This window comes from Nicotiana sylvestris, chromosome 6, assembly GCF_000393655.2.
Source record: "Nicotiana sylvestris chromosome 6, ASM39365v2, whole genome shotgun sequence".
In the NCBI taxonomy this organism is placed as follows: Eukaryota; Viridiplantae; Streptophyta; class Magnoliopsida; order Solanales; family Solanaceae; genus Nicotiana; species Nicotiana sylvestris.
The window spans coordinates 22,501,828-22,519,500 of NC_091062.1; the positions used below are offsets into that span (position 1 = coordinate 22,501,828).

General features: G+C 41.8%; 1 protein-coding gene across 1 annotated transcript; it reads right to left on the reverse strand.

Moving 5' to 3' along the window:
• Window positions 1-2,051: 2,051 nt before the first annotated feature.
• On the reverse strand, window positions 2,052-8,228 carry LOC138870359 (uncharacterized). The gene is made up of 4 exons (XM_070148156.1): window positions 8,079-8,228; window positions 5,394-5,756; window positions 4,987-5,234; window positions 2,052-2,082 (listed from the first exon to the last, which is right to left on the reverse strand). The coding sequence occupies exons 1-4, from the start codon at window positions 8,226-8,228 to the stop codon at window positions 2,052-2,054; spliced, it is 792 nt and encodes a 263-aa protein (XP_070004257.1).
• Between the last annotated feature and the right edge of the window lie 9,445 nt (window positions 8,229-17,673).

The following is a 17,673-nucleotide window of genomic DNA, read 5'->3' on the forward strand; positions in this document are numbered from 1 at the left end:
AAAAAGATGAAGATGAAGCAACTAAAACTTACACGAAGAATCAAGATGAAACTGAAGAATGCGGCTGAGAAATGCGACTAAAGAATGAAGTGAAGATGCGACTAAAGAATCTGATAGATCTGAGAAATGAAGTGAAGATGCGACTAACGAGTGAAAGAAAAAGTTGAGAAATGCGACTAAGGCCGGCCTGAGTCTTGACGGGCTGACTGGTGAGGGCGTGATGCGACTGAGCGGGCATGAGTCTTGACGGGCTTACTGGTGAGGGCGTGAGACGGAGAAACTAAGAAAGAATAGGGAAATCAAAGAGTGAACTATAAATTATGAAACCCTAGTATGTATATACTTAAGGGTAACCTAGAAAATTAGTTAATCCTTATTGGGTTATCAATTTTACCCAATAACATAATTGCCAAATCGAGCCCGAATCGATAACCAAATAAAAAAATGTAACCCATTACCGAACTGTTAACCCAATAACCCAATACCGATAACTCAATAAATAATTAACTATTCGGGTTATCGGTTTTGCCCGATATATGCCCACCCCTAGGGAAGTGTCAAAGAGAAGAATCGCCAGGTTTTTAGGCTGGCAAGCTTTTGAAAAAGATGTGCACAAAACACTTTAGGTGAATCCCACGTTGAAATAAGAGAGAAAAATAAAGAGTTTTACGAGGTATATCCTAAATCCACATGATATGCGCGAGTATTTGGATTCAGATAGATCCATAAGATTTATTTGGCTAGAGCAAATGACAGGGAGATTTGCAGTCGTACCCTATATTTGTGCCACCTTTTAATTTGTACCCTATTTAAAAAATTATTGATTTGGTAGTCTGCTGACAAAAAAATCCGTATTAATATGACAACTACATCCCCTGACAAATCGCGTGATCTGCAACCTCATTCGTGAAAAAGGATCTCCTCTTCTCCTCTCAGTAGCTTTATCAAAAAACAAGAAACTTGTCCAGATTCATCTTCAGAATCACACTTGCATGAAGTTTTTCACCTTGAAGCTAAAACTTCATGCTAATGCAGCATGAAGTTGTTTCATGTTGAAGCTAAAATTTCATGCTAATATAGCATGAAGTTGTTTCACATTGAAGTTGAAACTTCATGCTAATGCATGTTGAAGTTATTTATCATGCGATCTACTGTTTTGTCATGAGTTTTATCCGAAACTTCAGTCTAAACATACTGAAGTTATTTAGTTCATTTTCTAAAGCTTCAGTTTAAACATGCTGAAGTTATTTAGTTCATTTGGGAAAACATCAGTCTAAACATGCCTAAGTTTTTTAGTTCATTTGCTAAAACTTCAAACGACCATTTCTTCCCTTTTATTTTATATAAAATAATTAAAAATATTTTTAAAACAAATTAAAAGCATTGAACTAATTAATAAGGTATAAGTATTAATTTAAAAATACTGGAAATAATTTAATAATAATAAAATGTTGTTAATTGTAAAATAGACTATAATTGCAATTGCATGCAATTTAGCTTCTAAATATTAAATAAATTTGTAAAAATATGCAAAAAAATCACCTTGAATATATTTGGTGTAAATATAAGAAATAAAATAAATTATTCACTAAAACAATAATTTTGGGAATAATTATTGAATTTTGCACTGCTAAAATAGACAATAAATTGGTTTTGAAAGTCTTTAGAAATTTTGGAAAAATACCAAAACACTTGGGCACGCTTATGTATGCACATATATGTTATTTTGAAAGTGTTTTGAGTGTAAAAAATACTTAGGGAAAAATTGGGTATCAATAACTGCCTCTCTTTACCCAGGAAGGATGAAAGAGTTGTCGGGTAAAGATACGATGTCCAATTTTGCCCAAAAAGAAACGATTTGAAAAGTTTTGACCGAGCTCTAGATCCTGAGCTGCCTACATATCCCTGGTCTTACACGAATCAGGCCACGTGTAGTTTAGGATCCATTGACGGGATATGCCGATGGAGATTTTGAAAAGAACGGATGCGATGTTTGGTTGAGAAAAGTGGTTGAAGTCTGATAGGCTGCGGGAACTGGAGCGGGATCGCTCCTACTGAGGCGACTGTTGATAGCCGATGTACCTACAAATGAATAATACCAACATACATTGTGCATAAATTTAAACGTGATGCAAGTTCCCATCGGACCATGAATGTTGTCTTTGGACGGTTAGGATGACGTCCTCAGACCATGACGTCCTGGGCCATGAAGCGTATAATAAAGGATTCGCAGGCTATGAAATGATGTTCTCGGGCTATGAGAATGGTACCTTTGAACCATGATGCCTTTGAATAATGATGTGCAAAAGATAAAATGGGGTCCTCAGGCCATGGCATGGCGTTCTCGGGCTATGAAAATGGTGCCTCCGAACAATGACGCCCTTGGATAATTTGGCGATCTTTCAGCCCATGAAATGCAGCAGGGGCGATCTTTCAGCCGATGCAAGATGTAAATAAAAGGTGGCGATATTTCAGTCGTGCAAGAAAAATAAAGTAGCGATATTTCAGCCATGCGAGAAAATAAAGTGGCGATATTTCAGCCATGCAAGAAAATAAAGTGGCGATATTTCAGCCATGCAAGAAAATAAAGTGGCGATATTTCAGCCATGCAGGATGGAGACAGAGCTTAGTCTCGGAAGGTAGAGAGGTAGCCTTATGCAGATGATGATGGAGGTAGAGCTTAACCTCGAAAGGCAGAAAAGTAGCCTTATGCAATGCAAAAAAAAATGCAGGATGGAGACAATGCTTAGTCTCGGAAGGCAGAAAGCCCTATGCAATGCAGAGAAATACAGGATGGAGACAATGCTTAGTCTCGGAAGGCAGAAAGGTAGCCTTATGCAAAAAGATAAATGCAAATGGAGACAATGCTTAGTCTCGGAAGGCAGAAAGGTAGCCTTATGCAATGCAGAGAAATGCAGATGGAGACAATGCTTAGTCTCGGAAGGCAGAAAGGTAGCCTTATGCAATGCAGAGAAATGCAGAGGGAGACAATGCTTAGTCTCGGAAGGCAGAAAGGTAGCCTTATGCAATGCATAGAAAAATGGAGACAATGCTTAGTCTTAGAAGGTAAAAAGGTAGCCTTATGCAATGCAGGAAATGCAGATGGAGGTAGAGCTTAACCTCGGAAGGCAAAAAGGTAGCCTTATGCAATGCAAGAATGTAAAAGGATAATTAGTAGTGAGATCTCTTAGCTGATAGCCGATTTCGACAATATGATTGTTGGGGTGATTGTGTACGGATAGCAATTGCGGGCAAGTGATGATTCTGAGAAGTTGCATTCTTGGGAAAGTATGCGTACATAAATATACCCGACGATATTGCAAGTCGAGTGCCTGCATCCAAAGAAAATCATGAGTTTTGCGAGGGGAAAGGTTAGTTCGTCTTCCCCGGGCTCTTAACATTGTGTGTCATTGGGGTAGCGTCGCTAAACAACAGCAATTTGGATAATAGTTATGCATGCTTTAATAAATATATAATCGAAAATAGTTTTCTTTAGATGAACCAACGACTGCAACGTGGTTCAAGACATTGCAACCTCTTTCGCTCTGGAATTTTGAGGGTCCTCCTCAAAATTCTGCCCCAGTTTGCTGAGCGGACATTTCTGACGGTTGTGTTGAATGACTAAAAAATCATCTTCAGAATTTTGAGGGTCCTCCTCAAGATTCTACCCTCGTTTACTAGGCTGGCGCTTCTAGCGATGCATGGACTGAAATTAACTTCGGAATTTTGAGGGTCCTCCTCAAAATTTTGCCCCAGTTCCAATAGCGGGGGGAGAATGGAATTTTTTATTATATTATGACCGAACCCATAGGGCTGCCTACGTATCCCCTCTTAAACGGGAATCAGGTCAGGCGTAGTTCAAATTACATCATTAAGGGAATCATAAGCGGTTACACATACTATCGTTTCACTGCATCTGAATTGATTGGCTTCGGCCAGACTTCTCCATCCATCTCTGCAAGAATAAGGACTCCTCTAGTTAGAACCCGGTGAACCATGTACGGACACTGCCAATTGGGAGAGAACTTCCCCTTGGCTTCATCTTGATGTGAGAATATTTTCTTCAACACCACCTGCCCCGGTGTAAACTTCCTTGGCATAACCCTTTTGTTGAAGGCTCTGGACATTCTGTTCTGATACAACTGGCCATGGCAAACCGCATCCATCCTTTTCCCATCTATAAGGGCTAACTGCTCGTAGGGACCTTTTACCCATTTTGCATCGTCCAACTCTACTTCTTATATGATCCTTAAGGAGGGAATTTATACCTCGGCGGGGATGATTGCCTCTGTACCATAAACTAGCATGTAGGGAGTTGCTCCGGTCGATGTGCGGACTGTGGTACGGTATCCCAATAAGGCGAATGATAATTTCTCATGCCATTGTTTGTGCCTTTCAACCCTCTTCTTTAGTATCTTCTTGATATTCTTCTTGGCTGCTTCCACAGCTCCATTCATTTGAGGTCTGTAGGCTGTAGAGTTCTTATGTTTGATTTTGAATGTTTCACACATTGCTTTCATCAAGTCGTTGTTGAGATTGGAACCATTATCGGTGATGATTGATTCCGGAACTCCGAACCGACAAACAATATGGTCGCGGACGAAACCCGCCACATTCTTCTTAGTGACCGCCTTGTATGATGCCGCTTCGACCCATTTGGTAAAATAATCGATTGCCACTAAGATGAACCTGTGCCCATCTGATGCGGCAGGCTCGATAGGTCCGATAACATCCATTCCCCAAGCGGCGAATGGCCATGGAGAGCTTGTTGCAGTAAGCTCGTTTGGAGGCGCCTTTATCATATCTATATGTATCTGACAACGATGACATTTGCGAACATACTGGACACAGTCTATTTCCATAGTCATCCAAAAATACCCTGCTCGGAGTATCTTCTTTGCTAAGACAAAACCATTCATGTGCCGCCCGCAGGTCCCTGCATGCACTTCATCCAATAGCCTGGATGCTTCTTTTGCTTCGACACACCTTAGTAAATCCAAATCGGCAGTCCTTCTATACAGGATTCCTCCACCGTGAAAAAGGTTGCTGGATAGCCTACGAATTGTATGCTTCTGAGTAGCGTTGGCAAGTCCTGAATATTCCCCTGTTGTCAAGTACTCCTTGATATCATGGAACCATGGTTTTCCATCTGCTTCTTTCTCAATGTGGGCACAATAAGCTGGCTGATCATGAATCTTTACTGGGATGGGATCAATGAAATTTGTATTTGGATGCTGGATCATGGACGATAAAGTAGCTAATGCATCAACAAACTCGTTCTGGACTCTGGGGACGTGCTGAAATTCTGTCTTTGTGAACCGTTTCCTCAACTCCTTTATATGATGCAAGTAGGGAAGTATCTTAGAGTTATTGGTTGCCCACTCTCCTCGAACCTGATGTTTGAGCAAGTCTGAATCCCCGATCACTAGCAACTCCTGAACATTCATGTCAATGGACATTTTGAGCCCCAGGATGCAGGCTTCATATTCGGCCATATTATTGGTGCAAGGGAACCTGAGCTTGGCGGATACCGGGTAGTGCTGACCAGTTTCTGATACTAGGACTACTCCTATGCCAACTACTTTGAAATTTGCAGTGCCGTCGAAAAATAACCTCCAACCTTCATAGGATTCTGCAATATCTTCTCCTATGAAAGATACCTCTTCATCGGGAAAATACGTTTTTAGGGGCTCGTATTTCTCGTCCATGGGATTCTCGGCGAGATGATCCGCCAAGGCTTGCCCTTTGTTTGCTTTCTGGTCACGTAAACAATGTCGAATTCACTTAGCAGGACCTGCCACTTGGCGAGCTTGCCAGTGGGCATGGGCTTCTGGAAGATATACTTTAGAGGGTCCATTCTGGATATGAGATAAGTAGTGTAAGCACAGAAGTAATGCCTCAACTTCTGCGCGACCCAAGTCAGAGCACAACAAGTGCGTTCTAAAAGAGAATACCGGGCCTCGTACGATGTGAACTTCTTACTGAGGTAGTAGATGGCTTGCTCATTTCTCCCTATTTTATTATGTTGTCCCAGAACACAACCGAATGCTCTATCCAATACCGCAAGGTAAAGCAATAGGGGTCTTCCTGGCTCAGGCGGAACCAAGACCGACGACGTTGACAGGTATTCCTTAATTCTATCAAAAGCTTTCTGACAATCATCAGTCCATTTGGTGGTAGCGTCCTTCTTCAACATTTTGAATATAGGTTCACAAATGACCGTGGATTGAGCTATGAACCGACTGATATAGTTGAGTCTTCCCAGGAAACTCATCACGTCCTTCTTGTTCTTTGGCAGCGGAAATTCTTGGATTGATTTGACCTTTGATGGATCCAATTCTATTCCTCGACGACTCACAATGAAACCCAATAATTTTCCAGCAGGAACCCCGAATGCACACCTGGCGGGATTCAGTTTCAGATTGTACCTCCTCAGTCTATTGAAGAACTTTCTTAGGTCTTCCATGTGATCTCTGACATTCTTGGATTTGATGATGACGTCATCTACATATACCTCGATCTCCTTGTGTATCATATCATGAAAGATGGTAGTCATGGCTCTCATGTAGGTGGCACCAACGTTCTTCAAACCGAATGACATCATTTTGTAACAGTATATTCCCCATGGCGTGATGAAAGCCGTTTTCTCTGCATCTTCCTCATCCATCCATATCTGATGATACCCAACGAAACAATCAACAAAAGACTACAACTCATGATTGGCGCAATTGTCGATAAGAATATGTATGTTAGGCATGGGGAAGTCGTCTTTAGGACTGGCCCGATTAAGATTCCGGTAGTCAACACAAACTCTAACTTTCCCATCCTTTTTTGGCACTGGCACGATGTTGGCTAACCATGTCAGATACTCTACTACCATGAGAACCTTGGCTTTGACTTGCTTGGTAACCTCCTATTTGATTTTCAAACTCATGTCGGGCTTGAAGTTCCTGAGCTTCTGCTTTACCGGCGGACATGTTGGATCTGTTGGCAGTTTGTGAGCTACAATGGATGTACTGAGACCAGTCATATCATCATACGACCAGGCGAATATGTCTTCATACTCCTTTAGGAATTCCGTGTACTCTTTCTTTTCTGATGGTGACAGGTAAACACTGATGCGCGTTTCTTTGACATTCTCTGTATCTCCCAGATTAACGACCTCAGTTTCATCCAAGTTAGACTTAGGCCTATTTTCAAAATTCTCAACCCCCCTGACGACCTCTTCTGGTATATCATCCTCTTCTGAGTCCGTATCCGTTTGTTGCATTGTCTCGTTGCAAGTTACAATCATTGGTTCATCGTCAAGGCAAGTAACAGTAATGTTGTGTAAAATAAAGTGAATGATAGAAAAATAATAAGAGCGAGATATATAATAAACTAAAATGCTTCGATTAAATTCGTAATTGTTTTGAATATTAAAGCCCTTTTCAGAATTAAAGACAATGCGGAAATAAAATCAGCTAGTAAAAAGTAAAATGTGATGCATGGTGCTTTTGTTTAGCCTTGCTACCCCGAAGCTTTCTGGGCCCTCATGGTTCTGATTAACCAATTGTTGAGGCGCTCTCCTCGGTTCACAACTTGTATAGAAGGGCCTTCCTCCCTTTCCTCCTCGAAAATAACACAGTAGTCCATATCGTCATCCTCCAGGAACAGATTCTTCATGGCTGCCAATGCTTCTCTTCCTCCGACCCATATATAGTATCTGCCGGCTCGAAAGTCTTCTCCAGGTGAGGTATCGGATGCTCCAATGGGTAGTAGGGACCGCTCCATAGTGGCGACCAGTGATTGAACTCCTTCCAAGTGTACTCATACCCCAAACCAAATGTAGTGTCATGTTTCTTTAGCTTGATGGGTTTGGCGATTCCCTAGAGGTTTTTGCCGAGTCCCTTTCCAGGTTCGTATCCATACCAATTCAGGATACTTTCAATCTTGTTATCCCACCATTTATCTTTGTCTACAACGTTGATTCTTTCAATGTGGTAGTGTGTTTCTCTGCCTATTCTCCTTCTTCCTCCAATCATCGGGATGGTCTGGCGACTATATATGGGGTTGCTACCATCGCCATGAATAATCACCTCTTGGTGATTCCATTCGAACTTCACTGCCTGATGCAGGGTCGATGCCACAGCTCCAGTGGCGTGGATCCATAGTCGTCCCAACAGCAAATTGTAGGATGCTGGGACATCTATCACTTGAAAATCAACGTCGAACCAGGTTGGCCCCATTTGCAAGCATAGGCTGATCTCTCCCATAGTAGACCTTCGGGACCCATCGAAGGCTTTGACATTGATGGCCCCATCTTTGATCTCGTGCAGGATCTTTCCCAATGTTCTGAGAGTTATCAACGGATAGATGTTGAGGCTGGAGCCTCCATCGATCAAGACTCTAGTGACGAAGTAATCCTCGCATTGCACGGTGATATGTAGGTCTATGTTGTGACTCAGTCCTTCCAGCGGCAGCTCATCTTCGTGGAAGGTGATTTTGTGGCTTTCCAGTATTTGTCCTACCATATTTGCTATTTCGCCCCCAGTTATGTTGTTGGGCACATAAGCTTCGCTCAATATCTTTATCAAGGCATTTTTGTGTGCGTCAGAGCTCTATAGAAGATCTAGGATGGAGATCCGTGCTGGTGTTTTGTTCAACTGCTCAACGACCGAATACTCCTTAACTTGTATTTTCCTCCAAAGATCATCGGGACCAGTTTCAGTAGTCCGTCCCGAGGCTTGCTTACTGGACTCAGCTAGGTGCTCTAGAGTGTAAACCCTGCCTATTCTGGTCATACCATGCGCAACAATTGCTTCTCCCGTCTTGGTCTTTCATTTCCTCCTTGCTTTAGCTGTGTAATCCCATGGTATGGCATTCGAGTGGAACGGTGTTATGTTTGACATTGCTACAGGAATGGATACCCTTGGTGGTAACACAACAACTTCAAAGAGTACAGGTGCCTTCGCAGAAGAAGGTGCTTCAAATTCGAGAGGTATAGACATGTTTACTTCATCGCCCTTGGAGGGCTGGTTCTGCACAACAATTGGGTTAAGTGTGACTGTCGGTTTCTTTGGCTCATCATCCTTAGCAATCAACCCTATCAATCCCTTGGGGTCCCAGTCATCTTCGATCTCGATCATGTGAATGTCCCCGCCTCTGTGATTAGGCAGAGGGTTGTTGCGGACATTAGGAGCAGGCTCCTTTGCTACGATAACCTTATTGTTGATCAAAGTTTGAATCTTGTCCTTCAATGAGCGGCATTCGTCAATGGTGTGAACTTTCATGCCGGAGTGGTATGCATAGGTCTTATTAGGGTTGACCCACTGGGAAGGATTTTCTGGAGTTATGGCAGGTATAGGGGAGACGTAACCAACAACTTTAAGTTTCTCATAAAACTGGTCAATTTGCTCAGCAATGGCTGTATACTATCTGGGAGGTCTACGGTCAAAATTTGGTCTGGGTCTAGGGAAAGTTTGGCGACTGGGAGGTGTTTGGTAGTGAGAGGGTTGGGCATTATAAGCTTGGTAAACAGGTGTAGGTTGAGAGTATTTGGGTGAAGTGGGTTGATATGTGGGAGGTGGAGATGATTGGTAAACGGGTGGTGGATTTTGGTAGGAGGGTGTGGGTGCTTGGTAGTTCGGGATAGGCTAATATGTAAGTGGAGGTAATGGGTAAGTGTGATATTTTAGTGGTGATTTGGCTCCCTGTGCGACCATCACGACATTGACATCCTTCTTCTAGGACGTGCCACCAGACTGTAAAGTCTTGTTGGTGGCCTGCAATGCTTCAAGATTAGTAACCATACCATTCTTAATGCCTTCCTCAATTCTTTCTCCCAGCTTGATGATATCGGAGAATTTCTGGCCCTCGATCAGCATCAACCTCTCATAATATTGTGGGTCCTGAGCCCGGACGAAGAATCTGTTCATCTGTTCCTCTTCTAAGGCCGGCCTGACCTTAGCAGCCTCTGATCTCCAACGAGTAGCATACTCGCGGAATGCTTCGGTAGGTTTCTTCTTCAGATTCTAGATGTAGAATACATCCAGTGCATTCTCTGTATTGAATCAGAACCTATCCATGAAATCCGATGCCATACCTACCCAACTTGTCCATTTCTTGGGGTTCTGACTGATGTACCAGGATAAAGCATCCCCCTTCTGGCTTATCATGAAGAGTTTTATATGGATTTTCTCATTCCTTCCGACTCCGACCAGCTTATCACAATATGTCCGCAAATGGACTCTGGGATCTCCCGTGCCATCGAACATTTCGAACTTGGGAGGTTTGTACCCCTCCGGAAGTTCAACATCTGGCTGACCCTCTATGCCTTTGTTTCCTTCCATGCCCTGGATTCGGCTGGTCAACTTCTTGAGTTCTGCTGCCAAGTTTCTGATAAGAGAGTCCTTGTCATTAGACTCAGGTGCACTTGAGATTGGTTGAGTGTAGTGGGGTATGGTATCTACGTAGATGGGAGTGTTGTGGAGGTGGTCGTTTGTGGTGTTCAGTGGTTCAGGAATGAGTAGTGGAGTTTTGTTTGGAGTGTGTCATGTGTTGCAGTGTTGAGCATGAGTGGGTTGCATCTGTGGTTGGGGGGTGTTATGTGGAGGTGCGGGATTTTGAGCATTTTTAAAGTTGACATCAGGAGAGGGTGAGAGTGAATGATAAATTTGCCAAGTTTCGAACTTGATCCAGTTCTTCTTGGAACTTCAACAGTTTCTGCTCAAGTTGGGCAGCAGTTTCCTTAGCAACCGGGGTACCCTGAGGAATCTCAATTCTTTCAATTGCCTTTCTGGCGCTTGAATCTCTCATTCTACCTTTGTTCTTGTTCTGGATAGGACTCGGAGGAGGAGGAGGTAGAGGGCCCTTGGATCTCGTACTGTATGATGATGGTGCCAGAATGCATGAACTAACCTTTGGGGAGGGGAATAAAGAAAAACAAAAAAAAAGTTAGTGCGGTTTATGAGAAGAAAATGTTGCAATATTTAAACACATCGTGCAAGAATATAAATCGCGTCCTAATTTGGGTGCCTCGTTGTGCCCGAGTTAGGCCTAGCGACAAATTAATTTGGAGATCTTATAATGCTAAACGCCTCATTTGATTGATAAAAATAAGACGAAACCAAAACGACGCTAAATAATAGAAAATAAAATGTCACTAGTGGCCATCGGCCTTATTACATCATTAAAAGCAAAATAAAAGACTCCTAACTACTTGGTCCAAGAAGGACCTTCCCCAGATTCGGTATCTTTATCCCCCTCGAACAGCTTCACCAGCTCGCACAGTCCTAACAGCAGATAAGCTTGGGCCAAATGTCCGCCTGCATTTGCTTCAGCGTTTCGACAATCTTCAATCCTGTTTAGGAACTTTCCTTCTAGCTCCACTAAACCCCGCTCCAAATACCCTAGTCGCTTGTTGGCGCTGACAGCCATATCCTTCCATTCCTCGATCAACTTCTGATGGGCTTCTTGTATTTCTCGATGCTCACTTTCACACTCTCGAATTCTCTTGCGCAGTTGATTGTACTTAACCCGTGCTTCAACTTTTTCGTCGATGATTCTGTGTCCGTGAATGAACCTGGGCTGACCCATACCATTGTGATTATCTTCCAACCAACCCGAATAGTGCGGCACGCAACCAGCGTGATACCTGTCTGGGTCAATAGATTCTTTCCCCAAAACGAGCTTGCAATGCCACATGTGTTGAGCTTGGCATTTGTGAGGGCTATCATCGTCCTGAAAATCAGCCCTAAAGTGACTCATTTTGTCGACCCTTGGTATGATTTGCTTTCTTCCAGCCTACCTCATGGCTCGGAGGGGAATGTAGGGATAAGTTCCTCTTAGACCAATGAGTATGAGAAATGGTGCGTCTCGGGATCGAACAATGAATTCTTCTGTAGGGAACCATTCGACCATCCACTGTACCTGGTCTTCTTTTAGATTCTCAAATAGCTCCACCCATCTTCCAGCGTCCTCTGGCTGAGCGAACATGTTAGGCATATAATTCATACGCCTTGGCTGGTGGAAGGCAATGTGATCATCCCAGTCTCTGCGTAAGATCTCTTGTCGGTATTCTCCTTTATGGAGGTGCTCCATGAGCCAGAGCTGAAGTAATAAATTGCATCCCTCAAAATGACTGACTTTTCGCTAACAGTTGTCCAGAGCCCGGTATATCTCAGCAACAATCATGGGCACTATACTGAAAGGTTGTCCGCCAATTCCTTCCGTTAGAGTCTTGGTTACCATGGCCAGTCTGGTGTGGATCCTAGCCTTCTTCATAGGGAACACTATCATCCCCAGGAAACAAAACATAAATACAAAGACCCTTCTGTGAATATGCCCCAGTGAGGTGAGGGAAAATTCATCTGAGTAGGTGCGGTATGACTTGCTATGGCCGTACCTCTCGTACAGATAGTCGAATAGGATGTAGGAGTCTTTCAAACAGGTCAAGTTTGGGTTCTTCTTCAGTCCCATCATCTTAAGAAAACCCCTACCCTTGCGATTCTCTAGCATAAGCAAACCCGGAGTCTCCCCAGGAATACCGGCTAAGCCTCCTATTTCTTCGAGCAAAGGAGTCATTTCAAGGTCCCCGAAGCGGAACACGGACCTGTCACTATCCCAGAACAGAGTTGCAGCCTCTATGATTTTGTTGTCAGGTTGGATTTCTAGAAGAGAAGGCAGATTCCCTAAGTATTTTCGGACGAGTGTCTGATCACTGGAGTGGAGATCTTCCCACCAATTTAGCAGCCTTGGATGAATGTTGGTTACCATGCCAAATCTGGGGACTTCGTGCCTCATTTTCTACAAAATAGAGTGTTAGACCCTTACCCCGCCAGACTCGACTATTTAAACCAATAATTAGCATAAAAAGCATTTAGTTCTCCAAATAAATGCACAGAACATGTAGGTGTCCATTTGGGTTTCAGGGAAACCCGATGGACTTTAAACAAGGCTATCTTAATGAGTCATTATGTGGATAACATAACTGGCTCGGCTAGGTTTGACCACAATGCATGCACAGTTAGACAGAGTAAGGTTTCTATCAGGGTATTAGACAGGTACCCTTGAGCGTACAACTCAAGAGGAAAAGGCACGGAACCGTTGTCTGCACCGCTGATCGATTGGTTTTACCGCAAATACGCCTTTGCCGAATTTAAAGGGTGATAATATTGGAAGAGCGCAACCACTCATTATAAGCGTTGCTATGGTATTTGTTTGGCACTAGTGGAATATGATGTTGAAGATACAATTTACAAGAATGAAACAAATTGACATGTATTTTCACGTTCATAAGATAAATGATTACAATAATTGCAGTAATTACAACAGTATTGAAATAAAGCAGTAAAGGAAGGCAGCTAAAGGAAAGAAAAGACATGAAAAGCCAAGTCAGTTTCGTAGTGAAAGAATAAAAGACAGTAAATAAAGCAATAAATAAGATAGTAAAGTCACAAGCAACATGCAATGGTAAAAGCCTAAAGAAGATCTCCCCAGCAGAGTCGCCATGCTGTCGACACCCCCATTTTTCTCTAACTGTGGGGTCAGAAATCGGGTATACGACATTGGGAAGGACAACTCTATTCACTTTTGAGAATTGGGTTTAGCGGTTGAAGAGTCGTCACCTAATGATTATAGTGCATTAGGACACTTTTTAGAAGAGTTTGAGTTGGAAAGCCAGAGTTCGGGTAAGGGCTAGAAATTATCTCGAGGGGAAGGTGTTAGGCACCCCTCAAGATCCACTAGTGTGGTTCCCGACCATGTTACAGTTGTGACTTTACAAGTAAACAATTAAGGCTCAAATAAGGATTCGCATATAACATTGCAATTAGGTTGAAACTTTCTAAGGTAAGCAGAGAGGGCAAAAATTTATGAAAGAAAGATTTGAATAGTTTTATAAGAAAAGATGAAAGCACATAAAGGGGGGGGGTCCTAGGTTTACGATTAATATGGATCACATCAATGCAATATCCAGCAATCACTCCTCAGAAGAGGGGTCGCACGTGATATTAGCACACCGATCATCACATCCATATTCTACCCTTCCCATCCCATTAAGGTATTAAAGCGCGGAAAGTTTCGTTACTTACTGCATGCTAGTACCCGTCCCACTCCTATCAGTTCCGGAGGCATTTAGGACTACTAATCCTAAAGGGAAAGGGATTTAGGGTCTTTTGAGAGTTTCAAAGGACAAAATACTAAGGCGTCAATCAAAACACATAATACAAATAAAAGTGGAGGTAGATAAGCAAGTAAGGCTTAAGTAAACCTCCTTAAATCAGATAAGCCATAGGGTTTAGCATGTCTCGCATGTACTGGTTTGGTCTTTAAAATTAAAGCAATAAACGGACTGATTTAACTCATATTTTTAGACAGGAAGTCCGCATGAGGCTTACCCGAATGCAGTCATCAAAGACTGAACCACTTTAATTAGTCAACTTTACCTTAAATGTGGGACAGAAATACTGATTGTCAAGGAGTTGCAGAATAAGATAAGTTTCAGGAAAGATTGCAGACTTAATACAAAGAAAATAGTTTAAAATGAGTTTCAGAAAACATACTTGTTTAAGAAAAGAATTGTCGAGTTTTAACAAAAGAACTGAATTGCATACTAATTCTAAAGGTTTATCAGATAAGTATAAAGAAGTGAATTCAGATTGATTTGAAAAAAAAGTTTGTCAAATTATCATGAAAGCAGTAAGTATTCAGAAAATATGCACTGATTTGAGAATATTTATCAAGAAGGGAAAAGATGCACTGGTTTGGTTGCAAGAAATGTTTTAAGGGTTCAGAAAACGTGCAGAAAGTCGCTTGTTTTAGCAAGAAGGGACAGTACTGTTTTAGACGAGTGAAACAATTCCGATTTGAAGTTAATATAGGCATGATCTCTACAAGTTACTGATTTTAATACCTTTCAAACGTTAATAGCCTTACAAACATGATATCTATATGCTGGCTTATCGTTAAACCTAATGGTTTGCCTAATGTCATTATAAATGCAGAAATGCAAATCCCTATAGGTGTGGTATCTATATGCATAGTTGCAGAAATCAGAAAGTTAGATCCTATAAGCATGGTTTCTACTTGTGAGATTGCATAGATCAAAAATTAAATCCTATAGGCATGATCTCTACCCTTTGTGCATAAAGTAACCCCCTCCCTTTTCACTAAATCCCCATGAGTTTATACAAATTATTACAGGCCAATAAAAACAAGACAGAAATTAAAAGTACATCAGAAATCATCAGCTACATCCGAGCAGCCTAATTCAGACTTAGTGTCTAACAATATGAAATTGAACCACTTCCGAAATCCAGATTTCCAAAGCCTTCTCTTATCTGGGTTGTTTCAGAGATCCAGGGAGTTTCAAGAACTCCCGGAAGTGCTTACACCCTAAATATATTGCAAATTTAGATTATAGTGCAGTGTGAAAATGCCAGCTCTCATATGTCCAAGTTCGGAGGGAACTCAAGGTCCCAAAGCAAGGCTCAAGAGAGAGGGGCAGAACTTAAGATTATAGGAATAGGTGTAAGTGCACAAGGGGGAAAGGGAATCAAAGAGAGACAGGGCAAGCTAGTGGTCATACCCAGCAATTGGGATGCTGGCACACCCCTGACTGGTCTACTAGTCAAGCATTGAGAGTTAGGATCCATTGTGGATCAAGCCAAGCCCTGGACAATAATTAGGATACTGTCAGTCTAAGAACTTAACTCAGCACATAGAAGGGGATAGGGGTAGAGGATTCATAACAGAAATAGAAGCAAGGAAGGAAAATATTTAACACAAATTACTGAACATAGACAGTAGAGTAAACAATAGTCTGAAGCACATAAGGGTGAGGCAAAAAATTAAATAAAGGACATACCAGTTTCAAAGAAAATAAGTAAGCAAAAGTAGCCTTGAGAGAACCAAGTTGTAAACAGCAGTTCCAAAAGATCTCAAGCAAAGCCGAATTTAAAACAGTATTGCCAGAAAGTGTTTTTGTTCGTGTGTATTTCAGTGTGTGTCTGTGTGTTAAAATGCGGAAGGGTAGTCCCTTTTATAGTGCAGAGAAGCAAGTAAGAAAGGTAAGAAAAGAGTTTACCATCAATCACATAGAATTTCCCTTCAGTTAAGGGATTTGATCTCAAACAGGTAGAAGATAATTAAGGAAAGAATTTTGATTAAAGCCTTTTCAAAGTAGCACAAAAGGGGTAAATACATAAAGGTTATTTAAGGACAGGGTCTTGACAGTACATGGTTGTAACATTTAATTAAAGAAAATCAATTAATAGTCAACAAAATCAGAATTACAAGCTCAATTCGAATGAACCAAGTCAAGAAAAGGTAAAGGAGGTTCAATCAAAGAAAATTAGTGACAATCAATCAAACCCCATTAGAGGATTTCATAATTAATCAATGAGTTAGTAAAAACCTTTGAAAGCAGAGTTCTCATATATAAAGCACACAAATATGTGAATCAAGAAGAGGCTGTCAAATTATTTATAAGAGGGTTTAATTGAAGAGAAGTCCAGAATCATAAGCAACGATATACAGGTTCAATTTGCAGACTCATAGCGAGTCTGAGAGTTCAGGGTCCCAAAGTGGAGCCTCAACTCGAACACAAAAGATCAAAATCGTCAAAGGAAACCCCCGAATGAAAGTAAGAAAGCAAGTCATTGAAACAGGGATGATAGCAGGTTTCAAACGCAAAGTAAGAAAGCCGATTTAAGAGCATAAAAGAACATGTTTTAGAAAAGTCGGGGCTTAAGCAAGTTCTGAAGAGAAGAGAGGATACGAACTTAAACAAAAGTAGATGAAACATGCTTAGCAAGAACACAAACAGAGTTTAGTAAAGCAAAAATCAAAGAACTCAACGGTAATCATATATAGTAAAAGAGTAAGGAAAACATAGCACGGATTAACATGTGAGTACTGGAGTAATGTGTATAGTAAAAAGAGAAAGTGGAAGAACAGTACATGCGTAGTAAAAGAGGTCATACGAACCTAACACAGACAAACACACGTAAAGAAAGAACAGAAAGAATCAGAAATATGCTTTTTTGAAAAACCTTTCAGAAACCCTAAATCGAAGGTAAACGATTTTAAAAAGAAAATATGGGGAAAACTTTTTTTAAATGTCACATATAGCATAAATACAGCATAGATCTAAGCAAACAAACAGAGAAAGAACCTCGAATAACTTAGGGTTTCGGAGAAACCCTAGAAATGAGAAAGGCTTGGAAACAGGTCCGATCTAAGTCGGATGAGGTCAGAAACAGGCTCAAAAGACCAAGAGCCACAGGAGCAAAGTCGGAGATGGCCGGAATCTTCGTATCGGTGAAGGTCAGAGCGAAGACCTTCGAGGTATGGCCTCGAACCTTCGAGCATCAGGCATGCAAGAGACGGAGGAGGTGAATATAGGCTATCCATGGCCTGAGAAGCCATGGATTCCGGTGAAAACACGGTGGAACAAGGTGGGAGGAGGCTAGGGTTCTGAAGAGCCTTGAGAGAGTCTGAGAGCGTTTGGGATTCAAAGGCGGCGGGTCAGGTGGAAAATGAAGGAATTAGGGTAGGTCGTTTGGTTTAATTATGGAAGGGTGGTTTTGGCCGTTGATCTTGAATGATCAATGGTCCAGATTTGGAAGGGTAGGTGGGAATCGGGTTGGTTATTTAGATTGGGTTATGGGTTGGGTCAGGTATAAAAGTGGG